This window comes from Elaeis guineensis, chromosome 2 (assembly GCF_000442705.2).
Source record: "Elaeis guineensis isolate ETL-2024a chromosome 2, EG11, whole genome shotgun sequence".
Taxonomy (NCBI): domain Eukaryota; kingdom Viridiplantae; phylum Streptophyta; class Magnoliopsida; order Arecales; family Arecaceae; genus Elaeis; species Elaeis guineensis.
The window spans coordinates 119,606,523-119,623,305 of record NC_025994.2 but is presented as its reverse complement, the minus strand read 5'-3'; the positions used below and the strand labels follow the sequence as shown (position 1 = coordinate 119,623,305).

The window sequence follows — 16,783 nt, the reverse complement described above, 5'->3', positions numbered from 1 at the left end:
ACCTTTCGGAATTCCCGCTGGAGCACTGGCCCAGGTACGATGCAGTAATGGCTCTGTCAGCTATCAACCGCTTTTAGCCTCCTGTCGTGGCGAGTGGGACACGTGGCGAGCGCGGGTCGGCCTGGAGAAATCTGCGATCATTATAGCGTCGGATCCCAGGGTCTATTTAAACCCGCCTTTCCGCCTTTAGAGGCCTCATTCTGCCTGAAAGTTCTGTCGGTGTCTGTCTTCTCTTCGAGAGCTCTGACCCTCCTTGGCGTCTACTTTGGCCCTAAGCGTCCTTCGAGTCATCCCTGTCCTCGCACCTTCTGCATCCTTCGGAGCGACTTAAGTTAGTCCCGGAACTTTCGTTCCCTTTCTTGCCATTTGGGTGCCCCTTTTCCTTCATTTTTCTTCTGTCGCATTCCTTTGGTTTGGTTCCCCGCAAACCTTTCGCCTCTTGTTCCGCCTGATTTCTCCGAGATTTTTAGGGTCCTTATTTGAAATATCTTCCGGCACCTCCGCCTCTAGTGGTTCCGGAAGTTCGTCCGCCTCAGCCCCCCAGAACCCCCACACTGTAGACGAACCCACATCTGGGGTTGGGCCTCGTCCGATTTTTGCGTCGGGTGCCATTCCCTGTTCTCTGACTCCGGATGAACTCCTACTGATAAGGGTTCAGTATGGAGTTCCTCCGGAGTACGATCTGGAGCTCCTCGATCTCACCGACCGGGCTAGCACCCCCCCACCTGGCCGCTTCTGCCTGTATCAGGAGGCCTTCCGTGCCGGACTCCGGCTTCCGCTTCCGCCCTTCGTCATCGTCCTTTTCTATTTTTTAGACATTTTTTTAGTTTTAGTTGCGCCGAACTCCTTTAGATTTTTGATAGGGTTCCTCTCCCTTTGTCACGTAGTCGAAGTTCAGCCATCTCTTTCTTTGTTTAGGCATTTTTACACCTTCAAGCGTCACCCCTCGGCAAGGGACTGGTGGTATTTCTCTCCCCAGTTTGACAAAAAGGGATTGCTGAAAGGTGCTCCCTCTTCGATCCATAACTGGAAGGGGAAGTACCTCTTTGTCCACTACCTGACCTTGAGGCTGGGATTGCCCCCCTGGGGCTCCTTGAGGGACTCTGTCCGTCGGGCTCCCAGCCTGAGGGAGGACGACCTTCAGGCCGTCCGGAAGCTTCTTGGTTATTCGGCTCCTTTCTTTCCCAACCTTCTGAAGGAGCAGTTTTTGTTCAACATCGACCTGAGTCCCCTGGATCCTGCGAGTATCTCATCTTTCCTTTCCTCTTTTTTTTTTTTGCTGCTCTCCACTAATTTTTTCTTCTTTTTCCTCTTTTTTTTCTTTTTTTTTTTAGGGATGGACGCCGAAGCAGCACGGATGCTCGCCAGGGGCCTCAAGGCCCACAAAAGAAAAGACGCCGCGACCTCTGGATCAGCAAAGAAGGCCAGAACGGAGGAGACGAGCTCGATCGCACCTGCCCAGGCGGCCCCCACGGTTGACGTTCCTTCGGACATCGAACTTCTGGCTCCCCGGGCCTCTTCTAGGAGTCCCCCCACTGAGGTTCCCGTTTCGGGGGTCCATTCCGCAAGGCGCCCGAGGTCGAGAGGGGGAGGAGAAGGAAGTCGGTGGCCCGCAGGGTGAGTAGTCGTCGGGCCACCATCGAAGAGTCCCACGGTTCTGAAGAAGAGCCGGGAGAGATTCCCTTCAATGACAGGGACTTGATAAAGCGGTTGATTGATGGCTGCATCCTGCCCGAGGTCGTCGAGAGGATTGATCGCGTCGATCTCGAACAGCGGGTTTGGGACTCCCTAAGGTCCTTTCTTGAGGTAAACATATCTTCATTTAATTAGCTTCTCGACCTCCGTTCTGACCTCCTAGCCGCCCTTGCAGATCGGGCACCAGCTCCTTGCCAATATTGAGGCGACGAACCGGGCGAGGAGGGACGCCATCCAGGTGGAGGAGAGTCGCCGGGCCGAAATTGCTCGTCTCAAAGAAAATGCTGTCGAGGTAGTCACCCTCCAAGAGGCCCTGGATAGAGAAAAGCAGGCCCTGAAAAAAGAAAAGCAGACCTCGGAGGAGATGGTGAGGAAGGTGGAGGCCGAGGTCGCAAATTTGGCAGAGCAGATCCCGATCCTGATCTCGGAGGCCAGGGTTCTTGCGGTGGAGGAGTTCAAGGCCTCTGCGGAGATGAGGGACCTGAACGTCAAATTCGGCCAAGAAGTATTCATCAAAGGATTCGAGCTCTGTTAGGAGAAGGTGGTCAGGAGATTTCTCGAGCTCGATCTCAGCTTCTTAGGCGAGGCGTCTGAAGACGAAGCCGATCCCTCTCCCACTGCTACTGCCACCGCAGCCCCCCTTCCAGGGACACCGAGCTCCCCAACTCCTATTTCAGAGGTCTGAGACCTCTGACCTTGTATTTTTTTTTTACTGCAATTTTTCTTTTCCTTTTTATCTTTAAGAAATATTCAATCAATAAAGTTGAATTTCTCCTTATGGAGGGCTTCTCCACTCTTCCTTCCTCCTCCTTTTTTATTTTTCTTTCTGCAATGGGACGCACCTTGACGCTTTTGTCTCCCGATGGCAGTGTCCTGCCGAAGCGCTTCCCCTGCCATAGGGGATTCCGCAGAAGTCCATAATCCAGCATCTGAAGAAGGAAGTTCTTCATTTAACAAAAAGGTCGAAGAAGATGGATGGCGAGCTTCACAGGTTGAGGGAGAGCCACTCTGAAGCCACCGCAGAGGCCACCCACTTCCGGAACCTCCACGTGAAGGGGATCATGAAGTACAGCCGGAGAAAGACAGACTTCAAGAAGGAGCTCGAGGAACACAAGAAGCGCGCCAGCGACCGATCTTGGACTCAAGTTGCCAAGATCAGTTCTCTCAGAGTGGAGCTGTCGGCTGCATAGGAGAGGATTAGCCAGTTGGAAGGAAGCTCATCCCGACTTTTGACTCGGGCCGACAGCGATCGGAAATGGTCGAAGAAGGTCTCCGACCTTCAGCAACAGCTCCAGGATGTCGAGGTGGGCTATAACGCGCACTGGGTCGGCTGGTGCAAGCAGGTGGACGACTATAGGGGAAGCTCAGGATGGCGACCGACGAGGTTGCCCGCCTTCAAAGGCAGCTAGCTGAAGGAGCTCAGTTGCTTCTGTTCGGGGTTCCGACGAACTTCAATCCCTGAGAAGAACCGTAGAAGAGCTATCTGTCGCCCTTGGAGAGGGGAAGGCTGAGCTGCAGCAATTGAAGATCCAGCTAGTACATGAGCAGCAAGCAGTCAGAGACGCGGAGGCGGAATCTGAGGTCCTAAGAAAAAGGCACCGAGAGGCGAAGAACGAGAGCCAGCGACTTCATCGGAGATATATGGAAATGCTAATGAGAGAGAAGGAATTGGAAGCAGAAGTCGAGAGCTTAAGGCACTCCCTGATGAGGGTCGAAGCTGAGAGTTCGAGGTCGGAGGAAGTCGGGCCCCCTTAGGGCTCTTTTGCCTTTTATCCTCCTATGTGTCTTCTTTTGCCGTTTGTCTATTTGTTGTCACCGTTGTTGTTGTCGTTGTTGTCTTTGTTGTTGTTGTTGTTTTGTTTTATTTTTTTTTTCAGACTCTGTAACGCACATTTTGCTAATGAAATGAAAAAGTTTTTGTTACCTTACCCGTACGTCGTGTTGAATCGTCATGCGCCGGACTTCTTTCATTTTTGTCCCGTGCGATGTCGATGTTGTTCGAAGGTCTCTTGTTCATCTTTGTACTAGGTCGTCATTATCGAGTTTCTTGTGCTTTTGGTTGGTTCGGCGTCGACGCCGCTTGGAGGTTCCTAGCCATTGCCGCATCGGTTTGCCTTTTGTTCGCGGCCATAGATCTTACTTTCTCTTCCTCCCTCTTTATAGAGACGAGGTCCTTTGCACTTTTAGTGTAGTTCGACCTCCGTTTTTCATTGAGATGGCCCACCGCTGTTCCTTCACATTTCCCTCATTCCCTTTCTTTTTCTTCTTTTTTGCCGGGTCTCGAATGGCCGGACCTTAATTGGCGTCGAGATGAGGTTCTTTCCTTATTTCTGATGTGATCGATTTCAGCTCGGGTTAGGACGAGGTTCTCCTTCTGTTCCTAACGGGGCTGTGGGGGCACATATGGGCGCTGTATGGCCTCTCCCCCCATTCGATCTATAAACAACCGGGCCTTCGACCTTGCTTATGTTAAGGCGAGGTTCTCCTCCTGTCCCTAACGTGGCTGTGGGGGCGCATATGGGCGTTGTATGACCTCTCCCCCCATCCGGTCTACAAATAACTGGACCTTCGACTTTGCTCATGTTAGGACGAGGTTCTTCTCCTGTTCCTAACATGGCTATGGGGGCACATATGGACGTTGCAGGGCCTCTCCCCCCATCCGGTCTACAAATAATCGGACCTTCGACCTTGCTCATGTTAGGGCGAGGTTCTCCTCCTGTCCCTAACATGGCTGCGGGGGCGCATATGGGTGCTGTATGGCCTCTCCCCCCATCCGATCTACAAATAACCGGGCCTTCGACCTTGCTCATGTTAGGAAGAGGTTCTCCTCCTGTCCCTAACATGGCTGTGGGGGCGCATATGGACGCTGTATGGCCTCTCCCCCCATCCGGTCTACAAATAATCAGGCCTTCGACCTTGCCCACATTGGGGTTTGTTTTTGTTGTCCGACGGGGTCATCCCCTGTCGTTACAAGTCTATGCCAAAAAGGGAAAGATGTGCAAGTCTGAAAGAAATCTTGATTTAAAGCGGGATAGTTCGCAATACATTTACAAGTTTTCAAACCCTAAGACTGTGGAAGGTCTGCTTCCTGTCAAGGTCCTCCAGAGACGGAGTTGATGATCCCAATTGGAGGCCGATCTCCGGGCTGCTCTTTCCTCCTCGACGGTTCAGGCTGCGGCAGGGCCCTTGGTCGATCCTCTCTACCCTCAGGCCGGCGTCAAATAAACCTGTCGAGCCGACCTCGTCTGATGAGCTCCTCGATCTCATCTCGGAGCTGTATGCATTCCTCTGTGTCCTGGTTGTGGTCACGATGGTAGAGGCAGAACTTATTAGGATTGCACTTTTCGGGGTGCGTGTGCATCCTTTCTGGCCTTGGGAGTTGCTCTCTGACTTCCATCAGCACCTGGGTCTTCGATGCGTTGAGGGGGGCATAGCTGCAGAATCTTCCTGAGGGAGAGCCCCGCCGAGTCCGACGCTCCGGGCTTCCCTGCCTGCAAGTTCGAGAACGTGGCCAAGCTTCTCCTGGCCCTTTTTCGACTGCGGGCTTACTCGAGTCTCCCGCCTGCCGCTCTCTCACGGTCTCCTCATCCTTCATTTTGAAGACTTTTTCTGCTCGGACGTACCTTTCGGCCCGAGCTAACAAATCAGCAAAATCCCTGGGGTACTTCTTTTTCAGGAAGAATAAAAGGTCGTTCTTCTGAAGGCCGCCTTTCAGGGCGGCCATCGCTATCGATTGGTCCAAGTTTCGGACTTTCAACGCGGCGACGTTGAAACAGTTGATGTAGGCCCGAATAGACTCCCCCTTCCTCTGCTTAATGTTGATGAGGGACTCCGAACCCTTCTGGGGACATCGGCTGCTAACAAAATGAGCCACAAACTGGTGGCTCATCTGATCAAAGGGAAAGATGGTACCCGACTTCAGTGCCGAGTACCAGTTTCTCGCCCCTCCCTTCAAGGTGGATGGGAAGGCTCGGCATAGAATGGCGTCGGACGCACCATGAAGCAGCATCATTGTTCGGAAGGCCTCCAGGTGGTCCACTGGATCCGAAGTTCCGTCGTAGCTTTCAAATTGAGGGAGCTTGAAGTTTGGCGGGACCGGTTCCTGCATGATCATTTGAGAAAAAGGAGGGTCAGTACAAATGTCCTCACCATAAGCGGGGGGAGCGTGACGGAGTTCTTCGATCCACCGGTTCATCTCCTGGAACATCCGGTCCAGAAAATCCTCTCGACTACGGGTCTCAAGGGTCTTTTGGCAGAATGGAGGTAGAGATCTTCCAGGGGTGGAATCGTGGTCTGATTGAGGGCTCTCCACCCTTGGATTCGTCTTTTCGGGAAAGACGGGGCGGCTGGCCCAAGTGGCCCGTCCCACCGTCAGATTTTGGAGTTCTGGTGACGCTCTTTCCAGTCGCACTGATGCCTGCAGCTACTGCTGCTATTGCATGGCCTGCACAGCTTCAGTGAGGCCCCTGACCTGCTGCACCAGTAGGTCAAATTGCTCCGTGCCAACCGCCGTTGCCGGAGGAGGAGGAGGAGGCTGTGAACCAGGAGGTGAGGTCGGAGCCTGAGATCTGGCCGTAGAGGCCGTGGATCGTCGCGTGGATGCTTTGCGGGGAGGCATCGGGCAAAGACCTAGTGGGGGAAGGAGTGGATGTCGGAAAAGATGATCGAAGGTGGTCCCGTTGAGCGCTCCTTTAAGAACAAGGGTACTGCGAAGACACAGGCCCTCCTAGCGCCAATCCTGTTGGTGCAAAAATCCGCCTGCATCGGAGAAGCTGGAGTCGAGGGAGTCGCGGTCGCCGCCGGGACCTGCAAAAGAAGTCTAAACCGGAGTTGGGGTTGCTCCGGCAAGACCCTCCGGCGCTCAAGTCAGTTCTCTGCCTCAACAAGAATGGAGTGCTCGAACGAAAATTTTAGCAGAGTTTTTGGGATAGAAATTAGAGCTTAGAGAATAACGTATCTGGGATTCCCCTTTTATAGACGGAGGGGGCAACAGACTGATAGCGATGTCTGTAACCGTCTGGCAGTGGGCTGCCTAGGGTCAGGAGGAGTTTGTTGCGAAGAGTAGTGGAGTGGGATCGTGGCTATCACCGGGACATGCCACGTGGAGTCTGTTGCGGGGAGTGGAGCGGCTTCCGTTGTCGCGACTTGCCAGAGGGTGGAGGAACCGCGTGGTATCTGTCGCAGAAAGTGGAGCAGAATCGTGGCCATTATTGTGGTCTGCTAGGGAGTGATGGAGTCACGCAAAATCCATCACAGGAAGTGGAGTAGAGTCATGGCCGTTACTGCGGCCTGCCAGGGAGTGATGGAGCCGCGCGGAGTCTGTTGTAGGAAGTGGAGTAGAGTCGTGGCCGTTACTGCGGCCTGCCAGGGGGTCCAGGTCTCGGTTGGAGTCCGATCTCCGTAGAAGCTCGGATGGGGATCATTTGTCGAGGAGTCTCGGCTAAGGCCACTCGTGATAGAAATTTGAAGTAGATCGTTTGCAGCGGAAACTCGGAGTGGGTCGCTTGCAGTAGGGGCTCGGAGTCCGGCTCCCGTAGGAGTCTGGACAAAGTCTTCCTGCAGCCAAAGTCGGGGATGAAGTCCGGCTCCCGTAGGAGTCCGGACGGAGTCTACCTGCAATCAAAGTCGGGGAAGAAGTCCGACTCCCGTAGGAGTCCGGACGTAGTCTACCTGCAATCAAAGTCGGGGGCGAAGTCCGGCTCCCGTAGGAGTCCGGACGAAGTCTTCTTGCGGTTGAAGTCGGGGACGAAGTCCGGCTCCCGTAGGAGTCCGGACGGAGTCTATCTGCAATCAAAGTCAAGGGCGAAGTCCGACTCCCGTAGGAGTCCGGACGGAGTCTTCTTGCGGTTGAAGTCGGGGATGAAGTCCGGCTCCCGTAGGAGTCCAAACGGAGTCTTCTTGCGGTTGAAGTTGGGGACGAAGTCTGGCTCCCGTAGGAGTCCGGACGGAGTCTACCTGCAATCAAAGTCGGGGACGAAGTCCGGCTCCCGTAGGAGTCCGGACGAAGTCTTCCTGTAGCCAGAGTCGGGGATGAAGTCCGGCTCCCGTAGGAGTCCGGACGAAGTCTTGAAGGTGGTCGATCATCGTGAAAACTTGGGTGGAGTCCGTCCATCGCGAAGAATCCGATCGACGTTGGTGGGGGTTTATCCATCGACAGAACTTGAGAATGTTGCGGAGGCTTGGCCGCCAGCGAGGTTCGGCGAGATGTCGTCGGAGGTCGGTCATCGGTAGAATCCCTGGAGGGTCACTCCTATCACGAACTTCGGCTGGGAGGTATTTTATACCCAACAAATATGTTATTAATTTAATTTATCATCTATTTAGTAACATCTTTGATTCTGTAGTCATAAAGATTAATTATCTAAATTATATTTATAATTATATCTATACTTTCAGTATTCGAATTATATCTGTATCTATTTAAAATAAATATAAATATTAATTTTTGCATCTGAATACTATCTATATCCATATATATAAATAGATATGGATATGTTGGTAATCGATCTGTATCCAATCCGATTTCAGTTCTATCGTTAGCCAACAAAATTAGTATTTTTCATTAGCCTTCCTCAAAATTTGTATGGTACAACTAAAAAAAAAAAGGAAATAGAGACAGGCGGATGTCAAGGTGGCTGCATTGCGTCTCAAAGTTTTTTTTTTTTTTGTCAGGCCGTCCAAGTTGCTGCAAACTGCTCAACCAGTGTCTTAGCATGATATTTGAATAGGAAATAGAGAAGTGCAGCTTATTATTTTTAACAGATAAGCCACACGCGGCACAATTTTGAAGTATACCAAATGACTCGTCATCCAAAAAAAAAAAAAAAAAAAAAAAAAAAAAGTAGAGCACACGATTCAAATTGAAAGAAACATTTGAGAAAGTATCAAACTAATTTAATCTGAGAAAGTATAGGATGGATATCTGATCAGGACACCATCTTTTCAAATTGTTTCAATATTGCACGATGCAGTAGGAAGAAAGAAGAAATAAAACAGAAAATAATCAAATACGTGGATCAGCCAAAAAAAGAGCTCGTCTCCACGGAGCATGCAAACTTCACTATAAAAAAGAAATATTACAAGAGAAGATCTCACCTTCAATCCTCGTACACCCAATTTCTCTCTCACAGAAAGTTCTCCTTTATAAAAGCCTTCTCTTTAGGAAGACCCTTTGAACTCCTGAAACGACCGCTGTCCACTATCCAGGAGCCTCTCTGCTCCTTTTTCTCTCAACATTACGGGTCTCTCTCTTCACGCGGGCTCTCGATTTTTTTGCGCTCTTCTCAGATCAACGCCGCACCAAGTCACGAGACCACCAAGCCACGCCCTTCTCTGTTGAGCATCAGGGCCTTTTAAAGACCTTAAACATGATTAGATTAGGTTAAAGGCTCCTAATTAAGCCCAAATAAGCTTTCCAAGTCGTTGGATCGAGATCGTGATCAATCCACACCATTGGATCATGCATCGATCTACGAAAAAAGTATCGTGGACCGTGAAAAATATTTGAAAAATATCCACATGGTCCACGCGGTGGGCTGTGCATTGCTCGATCCATGGTGGATCGGACAACGGGCCCCAAGGCACTCATGGGTCGGGGCCGGCCCACGTGCCCAGTGCGCCTAGGCTTGGGCCGCGCCCCACGCGTCCAGACTTGGGCCGCATGCTGGGCCGCACGCTGCCATGCCTGGGCCTCGTGTGGCCGCACCGCTGGCGGTCTTCCATTACGTCGAGTTCCGTGCCGATTTCAATCGTGTGTATCTTCTTCGTCCAAACACCGTTTGAGGTGATCTAGGTCTTGTTAGACTCCATTTTTCATCGCGGACCTCGCTATGAGCTCAATATGGATCGAATCTTGAGGTGTTAAATCTTAACAGAAAGCTATGCATACGGATGAGTATAAAATTTGTGGTGTCTGAGAATGAAAGATAGTTGGATTCTGTAGCTTAAAAATCCCACAAGAAAGGGGCGGAAAAGACTGCTCGTAATCACATCTATTTACATTATCAATTCAATGCTTGATCATGTGAAGATGTAAAAACTGTAGTAATCCTCCTCGGAGATGACGTCTTGTCCATTTATTTTTATTTTGTCATCATATGATGTACTTTTATAATTATATAATATATTATCTATAACATAGGGAAGTGCCTTTCTAACCCCACTTCATTATCCAAAAAACAGAAAATGTAGTGTCTAATTGCCACCATTACAAATCCTTTTCTAAATTTAGTTTAACATTTAAGCCTAGTTATGTATAACATGTGATTTGACAACCTCTTTGATTGGTATTTTTCTATCACCGAACTGTAGGTGATTGGAATTGACCATTACAGCACGGAGGCATTCGGTCCGCAAAAAAATTCAAGTCGGATTCGTGACTGAAATCCAAATCAAAATAAATTAAAATTAAAATTAAAATATTTATATTTTTTAAAATTTTTGATCCAGGATTAGAATTAAAATTAAAATGAATAATTTTTATTATCACTATTTGATTCATTTAAAAATCAAATTTAAAATCAGTAGAAATTTTTATTTTTACTCTTAAATCAACAATCTTCAAAAATTAATTATTTTTATATATTTTTAACATTTGAATTATGTTAGGTGCATAGAAATTTGATATATATCGTCGTTTTTTCTCTATCAGTAGCCAATAATAATTATTATTTTAATATAAAAGTGTGACAACATATATGTGCAACAGAAATAATGGCCTATTTTAATTATTATATTAGAGTCAGCAACAATCTAAGCGGAGGTTTGCTATAATGGAATAATATTAACTTTGAAATCTTGATTTGATGTTATAAGATTATTTATGATAATGAGTCAAGATAAGATTAATCTACGATTACGAGATTATTTGATGAGCCGACGTAGCCTATCAAGGTGACGATAGCATGATTCACCTTTCGCAATTCCAGCTCTAGGGTCCCGCAAGTCCTGCTTTGGAACCGTGTAACTCATGGTTAAGGGCACAACTTATGAAAGAAAAAATCTGCTCTCTCTCATGTGCATTCCACGTGCCCAATAATGAATCGGAGATGTTCTAAGGTTGCATTTGGTACCTCATCAGCAATCTTGAAAGATAATCTAAATTATCTTCAAAATAAATTATCATCATTAAATTATTAATAATATTGATTATCATGTTTGTTACATATAGATAATGTTGCAGTAAACTTTTTGAAAATCTTGATTGACATGTTTGGTATGACAATCAGATTACCGATAATGTGAAATAAACTTCTCAAAATACCTCCATAAAATTTTATAAAATTTTGAATTACTGATGAAGAGTTTGGTTTCATTTTCTAAATTTAAATCAAAATTCTTAAAATATACCTGACAAGAGAGGAAAACCCTCAAGACGAGCCCTATCGCCTTGGCCTCCGATGTCGAGGCCCGCTGCTCCGTGAGCCATGCCCAACGGCGGTTGTCTGCAGGATAAGTACCTATCTAGCCATTACTTTACCAACTCCAAAATACATCCCAAATCTGGCAACCTCATGGTAGTGCTATTAACTCCGCCGGCATCCGAATACTCATTCACTGACTTCTCTTTTCCCAAACTCACGATCAACTTACTCCTCATTCTCCTCCCAAACTCCCCTGTCGCCTCCTTCCTCCACCCATGCCCTCCACCACTCATCGCTATTGGCAAGTTAACAAAATCTGCCCTGAATGCCCCAACACCTCTCGACGAACCAAACCCACTATCACTCTCCATCCTAACCCCCGAAAAACATGACATCGATCTCACCTTGTTCAGCTGCAGCTTCCTCATCCCCACCAAGACCTCAGAGTCGACCTTGCTGAGGTGATCAAATTCTTGGTCGGACTGGTGCTCCATCGTATGACTTTGGGCAACCTACGGCGGTGATTGAGGGCTCTGGGGGAGGAAGTGAAGCTGGGTAGGGGTGTGCGTAAAGAAGCAAACACTGCGGCAGCAAGCAGTGCCATCTTGCAAGATTGGGTTTGATAGTATGTTGGATGGAGCCAGCTCTCAAAAACCCCATAAGCGAGGTCACAGGCATTGCTGCGCCCGCAGCGGCTGGTCTTCCAAAAGTAGGGACAACGGCTAGGTCGTCGAAGGAGGGGGCAGTGGTGATGGAGGCAAGGGAGGAGAAGATGATGCCGACATGGAAGTGGGGGTTGTGGCCGGAGATGACGAGGGCACGAGCGGAGGAGAGGCGGTTGAGGGCGGTGAGGGCACGAGGGAGTTCGAAGAAGGGGAGAGTGAGAGCCGCTGGGGGAGGGGGTGGAGGGGTGGGTTTCGTGTAATTTTTTTAGGGATAATTTTATCCAAAAATTCTTTTATAATATTACTAAATAAGTGATAATATAGATAGCCACCTCTCTCCAAGGCTATCTGGATTGCCTTCTGGAAGGCAATCTGGATTGCCACCTAAAAAGTATATCAAACATAGTAATTTGATGGGTCCACTTTAAATTATCGGCAATCTATCTACTACCAAACGTAACCTAAAGTCTGAATCTTGATTATGAAGTGTTTTCGCAAATAGCTATATGTGCTGTGATATATTTTTTTCTTACAAAAAATGTTGCTGTAATACATATATTTGCTTGCTTGACTCTTAATCCTTACCTTCTATCTGACGAGATTCAAACCAAAACACTGGCAGAAAGAGTAAACATTGTAGAGTAATACTTGGTATAGCTCAAATACGCCAATTTAGGATTCATGATAAACATCAATTAAATCAAGCAAAAATGATAGAAAAAAATTGAAGAAAAAAAAATAAATTTCTCAATAGAAAAGAAGGGCTATCGTTTTACTTAATTTCTTCCGCAAAGATGCATTGGAAAAAAAAATCTCAACTTCAACTCATGCATCTCTCTCTTATTTTTGAAAAAGTCACTTTTTCACGTACTAAAAAACAAAAAGATATGCATTCTATGACATGCAACTATGAATGACTATCATCAACAGATGGATCATCATTAAATAAGAAGTCTACGAGCACAGACTGTACTGTATACGGTGCACATTATTTGATGATTATTCATTCTCTGATGGTGATTATCCACGATTAATTGCACCATACGTTAGGGAGCAGTGTGTGCCCGAAGATGATGTTGATTGAAAACAAACTCCCGAAGCCATCACTACCTATCCGTAGAGAAATAACAACATGTAATATATTGAGTCTAAGAATCAACCTAGCTAATATAAACCAGCACAAAAGATAAAAATAAAATATTTAATTTATTATTTATTTTGAAGTGTGTGATGACACTCTCAAAGATGATATCCACTGAAACGATGAGTAAACCGAGTGCCGCCAATATAAGTAAATACCATATCCTCCCTCATCGCCCCTCAACTTTTCTTCATTCAGAGAGACGCCAGACGAGCACAGCAGCTAGCCATGGCGGCAGGAAGCCGAACCCCCCACGTCGCCATCCTCCCAAGCCCCGGACTGGGCCATCTCATCCCCCTCGCCGAGCTCGCCAAGCGCCTCGTCCTCCACCACGGCTTCGCCGCCACCTTCATCACCTTCTCTGACTTCTCCTCTCCGGCGCAAGAAGCCTTCCTCGACTCCCTTCCCCCCGGCCTCTCCTCCCTCTTACTGCCCCCCGTCCCCCTCGACGACCTCCCGGCCGATGCCCAAATCGAGACCCGCCTCTGCCACGTCGTCGCCCGCTCCGTCCCCCGCCTCCGCGACATCCTCGCCACCCTCAAAGCCACCACACCTCTCGCCGCCTACGTCATCGATATATTCTGTGAAGACACCCTCTGCATCGCCAAAGAGCTCGGCGTTCCCCACTGCATGTACTGCACCACCAACTTCACGGCGCTCTCCCTCTTGTTGTACCTGCCCACCCTTCACCGGAACACCTCATGCGAGTACCGGGACCTCCCCGAGCCGGTGATCCTCCCCGGGTGCGCGCCCATCAGGGGAGAGGATCTTCTGCATCCCATGCGATACAGGAACGACGACGCCTACGCGTGGCTCCTCCACATCGCCGACCGTGTAAGGGAGCCCGAGGGAATTCTAGTAAACAGTTTCGTGGAGATGGAACCGGTGGCCTCCAAGGCTCTCATGGAGAACGAACCGGGGAGGCCGCCGGTCTACCCGGTCGGGCCAATAATCCGGTCCGGTTCCAATGACAGTGAGGAGAAATGCTCCGAGTGCTTGGAATGGTTGGACCGTCAACCTGTTGGTTCGGTTTTATTTGTCTCGTTTGGGAGTGGTGGGACCCTGTCGATGGAGCAGCTGGGAGAGGTGGCCTTTGGGCTGGAGATGAGTGGGACCCGGTTCCTGTGGGTGGTCCGGTGTCCGAGTGATAAACAGGCTGGTGGGGCGTTTTTTGGTGACAGCAGCGCCGACGACCCACTCAATTATTTGCCTGAAGGGTTCTTGGAGAGGACCGAAGGGTCCGGTTTGGTGGTCCGGTTCTGGGGTCCACAGGTTGAAGTGCTGAACCACGGTTCGACCGGGGGTTTTTTGAGTCACGGCGGTTGGAACTCGACTCTGGAGAGCGTGGTCCATGGTGTGCCTATGATTGTGTGGCCGCTGTACGCGGAGCAGAGAATGAACGCGGTGATGCTGTCGGAGACCGTGAAGGTGGCGATGAGGCCCGAGGTCGGGAAGGACGGCGTGGTCCGGAGGGAGGAGATATCGAGGGTGGTGAAAGAGTTGATGGATGGGGAGGGAGGGAGGGCGTCGAGAGACCGGATGGCCGAGCTCCGGGAGGCGGCGGCCAAGGCCTTGACGGAAGAGGGGTCGTCTTACAAGGCGCTTGCCGAGGTGGCTGGCAAATGGAAAGCTGGGATTGCCGTGTAAAAATCGGATAGTGTGTGTTTTTTTTGTCTGTTTGCATTTTTATCCAATTAGTGATGAATTAATGTGCTCATGTGCGCTGTTTCCTTTGCTTTGGCATGCTGCTGATCAACAGTTTGTCTAATCTGTTCGTAAAAAATTTAATGGTTGGAATGGTTCTACCATATATATATATATATATATATATATATATATATATATATATGCATCATCTAATAAAAAATTATCGCAGCATTGATTATTAAAAATTGGATGGTGTGTGTTTTCTTTGTCTGTTTACACTTTTGTCCAATTAGTGATGAATTAACATACTCATGTGTGCCGTTTTCTTTGCTTTGACATGCTGCTGATCAACAGTTTGTCTAGTCTGTTCGCAAAAAAATTAATAGTTGGAATGGTTCTACCACATATATATGCATCATCTAATAAAAAAGTTATCACAACATTGATTATTAAAAATCGGATGGTGTGTGTTTTCTTTGTCTGTTTGCACTTTTGTCCAATTTGTTATGAATTAATGTGCTCATGTGCGCTGTTTCCTTTGCTTTGGCATGCTGCTGATCAACAGTTTGTCTAGTCTGTTCGCAAAAAAATTAATGGTTCGAATGGTTCTACCATATATATATATATATATATATATATATATATATATATATATATGCATCATCTAATAAAAAAGTTATCACAGCATTGATTATTAAAAATCAGATGGTGTGTGTTTTCTTTGTCTGTTTGCACTTTTGTCCAATTAGTGATGAATTAACATGCTCATATGCACTGTTTCTTTTGCTTTGGCATGCTGCTGATCAATAGTTTGTCTAGTCTGTTCGCAAAAAAATTAATGGTTGGAATGGTTCTACCACATATATATGCATCATCTAATAAAAAAGTTATCATAGCATTGATTATTAAAAATCGGATGGTGTGTGTTTTCTTTGTCTGTTTGCACTTTTGTCCAATTAGTGATGAATTAATGTGCTTATGTGCGCATGTGCGCTGTTTCCTTTGCTTTGGCATGCTGCTGATCAACAGTTTGTCTAGTCTGTTCGCAAAAAAATTAATGGTTGGAATGGTTCTACCACATATATATGCATCATCTAATAAAAAAGTTATCACAGCATTGATTATTAAAAATCGGATGGTGTGTGTTTTCTTTGTCTGTTTGCACTTTTGTCCAATTAGTGATGAATTAACGTGCTCATGTGCGCTGTTTCCTTTGCTTTGGCATGCTGCTGATCGCAAAAAAATTAATGGTTAGAATGGTTCTACCACATATATCTGCATTATCTAATAAAAAAGTTATCACAGCATTGATTATTAAAAGAGTTATCGAAGATTGGTCAAAATGTTTGAAGGGAAAAAAAGTTCGATTTAGCCACTAGTTAATAACTTTCATTAGTTTAAATGAAAAAAAAAAATTATTTTTTTAATTGATATATATTAAATGATGTAATATATAAATATATAAATAATTATATAGACACACGCGTGATAGGACTATTCTAATCAATAATTTCTTTTATACGCGTTAAGTGTAGGTGGATGGACGTGATCTTTATGTAAAATGATTATTATTTTTTTTTGCTATTTTTTGACAAGTGCAAAGGCACAACTGAAAAGATGGCTGCTATGCGTGTAACAAAAAAAAATGATGGTGTTAGGATGCCAATGTCACGCGTGCATTTATTTTGTTTATAAATAGATAAAATTAATATAATTTGCTCTTTTTTTGATAAATTTTTTTTCTCACCACCAGATTTTATCTGGCCTTCGTAGATGCATGCTTTGCGGATAGTTTGAAGACGAAAAAATTTCAACCAGACATGAAAAGATCTTGCAATCAGCTTCTGATAGTAATATTAAATTTGGCTTGGAAGAGATAAATCAGCTTCTTCACATCAAAAAAAAAAAAAAAGAATTTTCCTTCATTGCCAACGTTGCATTTTGCTTCGCTGGATTCTTCCGCAAGACAGCAAGTTGTCTTTCAGAAAGTGAAATTACAGATAGGGATGTTTCGTTTGTAAAGCTTCCTTTGTTTCTTTTTCCCCCAATGTATTTCTTCTCTTACTTATAAGTTCAGCTTTAATTCAATAAATTGGGGAATTATCTTACTTCCCTCCATATTGCCTTAAAAAAAAAAAAAAAAAAAAGCCCTTATCCTTAGCCATGATGAATGGTTCTAGATTGGATAAGAAATATTAGTTGATCTCATATATTCATGGACCCATCTAGTTACTAGATTAAGTTTCTAGAATCTAGTGACTAGATTAAGTTTC

General features: G+C 46.8%; 1 protein-coding gene and 1 pseudogene across 1 annotated transcript; one reads left to right on the top strand and one right to left on the bottom strand.

The window, feature by feature from the left end:
• Positions 1-11,164: 11,164 nt before the first annotated feature.
• Positions 11,165-13,036, bottom strand: LOC109505862 (zinc finger CCCH domain-containing protein 20-like; annotated as a pseudogene).
• On the top strand, positions 13,006-14,580 carry LOC105039511 (hydroquinone glucosyltransferase). The gene has a single exon (XM_010915685.4). The coding sequence runs from the start codon at positions 13,092-13,094 to the stop codon at positions 14,508-14,510; it is 1,419 nt and encodes a 472-aa protein (XP_010913987.1). The 5' UTR covers positions 13,006-13,091; the 3' UTR covers positions 14,511-14,580.
• The last annotated feature ends 2,203 nt before the right edge of the window (positions 14,581-16,783 follow it).

Bases quoted from the DNA above. Each gene is read 5' to 3' on its own strand.
- LOC105039511 (XM_010915685.4), top strand. From the start codon at position 13,092: ATGGCGGCAGGAAGCCGAACCCCCCACGTCGCCATCCTCCCAAGCCCC.